The 4,305-nt window shown below is 38.2% G+C and overlaps 1 protein-coding gene across 1 annotated transcript in view; it reads left to right on the forward strand.

The window, feature by feature from the left end:
- Positions 1–4,305, forward strand: part of LOC107697978 (prolactin receptor-like) — a 39,163-nt gene that overhangs the window by 24,293 nt on the left and 10,565 nt on the right. Inside the window, exons 2-3 of the mRNA XM_016498883.1 lie at positions 3,085–3,202; positions 3,402–3,571. Coding sequence (XP_016354369.1) covers positions 3,085–3,202; positions 3,402–3,571 — 288 coding nt within the window. The remainder of the gene's footprint in view (positions 1–3,084; positions 3,203–3,401; positions 3,572–4,305) is intronic.

The following is a 4,305-nucleotide window of genomic DNA, read 5'->3' on the forward strand; positions in this document are numbered from 1 at the left end:
GAGGTTGGGGTGATTGTTGCTGGTTACTGTATGATGATTGAAATCGTGAAATGGCCTTAAACAATTAGTAAATAAACTGCAGAACGTTATGTTTTCTAATACACGCAAGCATTGCATGTATTCTGACAGTGCTTCACGAACTCACTGCGCTATCTGCTTGTTAACCAGGGTTCAAAGTCCAAAGTGCGAGGAAAATCTGCGCTGAACCAGTGTTACTCGTCAGTTGCCCAGTCACATTTTTATTAATTTTTACAAGGCATGTGACAATGCGATACATACGACGTATTCATAATGAGACTTATTTATAAATAAGTCTTCCTGCGCATTTCAGCGAAAATAAAAGTTGAGAAAAAGCAAGCACTCTATCAGCATTCATAAATGTTATTGTAATTTTACTGTTGTTCTGTAAAATAAAATAAAACGACAATAGTAATGATAATAATCATTACAACAGCTCTGTTAATAACATTCACACATAGTGTTCAAATTAGGACCTGTAATATTTTCTAATGTTTTAAAAGAAGTCGCTTCTCAGCAAGGTTGCTTTTAATTGTACAGTAAAAAAATACATGCCTGATTCAAGAAGGGGGTCTGATGGCCAAAAAATATTATTTTACTAACTCATTAGATCTGCTTGTTAACCAGGGTTCAAAGTCCAAAGTGCGAGGAAAATCTGCGCTGAACCAGTGTTACTCGTCAGTTGCCCAGTCACATTTTTATTAATTTTTACAAGGCATGTGACAATGCGATACATACGACGTATTCATAATGAGACTTATTTATAAATAAGTCTTCCTGCGCATTTCAGCGAAAATAAAAGTTGAGAAAAAGCAAGCACTCTATCAGCATTCATAAATGTTATTGTAATTTTACTGTTGTTCTGTAAAATAAAATAAAACGACAATAGTAATGATAATAATCATTACAACAGCTCTGTTAATAACATTCACACATAGTGTTCAAATTAGGACCGGTAATATTTTCTAATGTTTTAAAAGAAGTCTCTTCTCAGCAATGCTGCTTTTAATTGTACAGTAAAAAATACATGCCTGATTCAAGAAGGGGGTCTGATGGCCAAAAAATATTATTTTACTAACTTATTAATGTTAAGCTGAATTCTGCTTTGTTGGTATAGTGTCTGCTAGAATGTTAAAAATGTTCAGTTAAATATTTTTAAATTGTTGTTTTGTAATTGATTTTTTTCTTTGAAAAGCAAGACAAAACAGTAAAAAGCACATTTTAGCTATTTAATTTATGCAATGGTGAAAAAAAGTTGGCAAAATACATGGGAGAAAAAACTCGTAAAACCGTGTTTGGTATTCGGTATTCGGCCTTCGGCCCAGTGTTTCATTTTGTTCGGTTTCGGCTTCGGCCAAGAATTTTCATTTCGGTGCATCCCTAGTCATGTTATTCAAAGAAATGTTTGCAAAAAATCGCTAAAGTTTGCTTACGTCATATCATTACTGACTGCACGATAGTGCCACAACATATTTTCATGTCTGATCAGGACGATAACCACCATAGACATTGATGGGGGCTAGTCCCCCAATATTTAGAAATCGCTAAACCATTTTCTCAAATATTGCCAATTCGAGAGAGAGAGAGAGAGAGAGAGAGAGAGAGAGAGAGAGATGAAAGTTGCGTGTATGCACGTCTGTGCGTCTCTCTTTACAACGAGTGAGTTTACTTCAAAAATAGCGATTTTATCCCCTCATTGCTGGAAAATATAATGTAGCGATTCGATATTTAAACTGTTATTAATAAAAGTCGTGGGGCAGCGTTGACAAGTTTCTGTGCTCCTGGATGTGACAGATCTCCGATATGTGCATGTGTGTGTGTGTGTCAGTAAGCAGCGCATTAATATAGAATGGTAATTAAAGGCTCTAATGCACACCAGCACACGACGTATGATGACGTTTGACGGCATAGTAGTGGTGTCCCAATCCTTATCGATACGATACGATAACTCTGAGGGAAAATTATAACATTTTACGTTTAGACATTTAGCTGACACTTTTATCCCAAGTGACTTACAAAAGAGGAACAAAATAAATTTGTCAAGGAGCCAGCAATATTCAGAATATACGATATATAATGCCAGGTTTACTGGACAACTAGATTATGAAGCAAACTAGAGAAGAAAATGCAGAGAAGATTGTGTGTGTGTGTGTGTGTGTGTGTGTGTGTGTGTGTGTGTGTGTGTGTGTGTGTGTGTGTGTGTGTGTGTGTGTGTGTGTGTGTGTGTGTGTGTGTGTGTGTGTGTGTGTGTGTGTGTGTGTGTGTGTGTGTGTGTGTGTGTGTGTGTGTGTGTGTGTCTTGGTTTAAAGGTGTGCTTAAGTGCTTGTGGTAGAGCTGCTTCTTAAAGATGGGATGGTCTAAGCAGTTTGGGTGTAGGTTGGCAGCTCATTGTGAAGCAACAAAAAGGCGTCGCTCATTCAGAGACCTGAGCTGATGGGAAGCATAGACTTGAATTGAGGTAAGGAGGTGCTGTTCAAGTGGTAGTCCTGATTCTGGCTGCAATTGGGAGCCAGTGGAGTGAAATCAAGAGGGGTGTGACATGGGTTCTCTTTGCCTGATTGAAGACCAGATGTGCTGCCATGTTCTGGATCATCTGCAGAGGTTTAGTTGTGCTGACTGGATGGCCCACCAGTAGAGCAGTGCAGCAGTCCAGTCTTGAGATGACAAGAGCTTGCCTTGGACAAGTGTATAGTTTTAACAATCTCCTGAACTCTAACAGAATTTAGAAGTCCAACTATACAGTCACAACTATAATAATTGGAATCACTTTCAAATCACTTTTCAAAAATTTTCCAGCTTAGGATTGATAAAAACATTGACAGCCAATCAAAATCCACTCAACATTAAAGAACTTGAGCATTTAAAACAGCAGACAACAAAACTGTAGCATTCACTCGCAATAAACAGAATGGTATCATGCATTGCTGTGGATGCTAATACAGTCATCATTATAGTTTATTGTGCCTTGACTTCAAAAAAGGTTTGAGTTTAGGATGTACTTTGTCACTGCTACAATGAAATAAACTTCTTCATTGAAATCTTAAGTCATTGTTTCTTACATTGCAGATGGAACAAGGCCATATATTTACTACTGTCGGTCACCCAACATGGAGATCTTCACCTGCTGGTGGCGGCCGATTGCTAATCAGGACAATGTCACGTACACGCTCCTATACACCACGGGGTGAGGCATGAATAAAACACACTTTACAGCATGTCAAACTCCTTGATATATCTGTTTAATATTCAGTCACTTGTATTTATTGTCATTTTTCACCAGATTAGTGTTGTTTATGTAGAGTGCAAATACTGCTGGTAATTATATGATGCAATGATCCTTGTGAATGCTGTGAATGGTGAACAGACGTCATGTCGTCCCGCAGTGAACACACTCCTCAGGAGTGTCCCGATTACGTGAGCGGTGGCATCAACAGCTGCTTCTTTGATGCCAAACACACTCAGATCTGGGAGATGTACTGCATGAACGTGACGGCACACACGCGCACTGGGCCCATCACCTCCCAGAAACACTGCCTGGATGTGGCCGATATAGGTGAATGTAATTTCTCCTGAAGTTTTCCAGTATCATCCACTGAGCTCAGCACAGACCTTTAATTATCTTTTTCAACCCATCTTACATGCAGTTTAGTACATGTATCATACATCATATATCATACATACATCAGTAGCAGATATTGAGATATCCCAAAGACATTGATGAGTCTGTGTGTTTATCTTGCCCTACACTCTTAAAAATAAAGTTTTTTTATTGGCATCAAAACATTTCCTTGAAGAATCTTTAAAGAGCAGGACATATGGTATTTTAAAGTGTCCTAATATTGTGTTGGAGACCCCTACAACAGGTTTAAATGGATCTAAGGTCAGAAAACATTGTAATTTTCTCAGAATACACATTTAATATTAGAGTCATTTGCCAATGATTTCGAAACGATTAGTTCCAAGCAAGTTCGGAGCAAACCCCTCCCTTCCATAAGCCTACTCTGCTCTGATTGGTCAGCTGGTCAAGCCTGCTGTGACCAGTTAGTTAGCGAGCGCTACCATTGACAAAGCACCTTTACATAAAACAATAATATAGTGCTCCAATCCGTTCTTATAATAATGTCATAAAATACAAAACACTTAAGCAAGCGAATCGTGCCCACAGCTAAAGTTTAGCTGCTAAACTGTGAACACTTAAAACAATAATGGTGGATACGTTAGCCGAGTGCTAACGTGACTAACTGATGAAACAATACAGTTTGTAAACCAAAATATGTCTACTGTAAT

This window comes from Sinocyclocheilus anshuiensis, unplaced genomic scaffold, assembly GCF_001515605.1.
Source record: "Sinocyclocheilus anshuiensis isolate Anshui unplaced genomic scaffold, SAMN03320099.WGS_v1.1 scaffold2256, whole genome shotgun sequence".
In the NCBI taxonomy this organism is placed as follows: Eukaryota; Metazoa; Chordata; class Actinopteri; order Cypriniformes; family Cyprinidae; genus Sinocyclocheilus; species Sinocyclocheilus anshuiensis.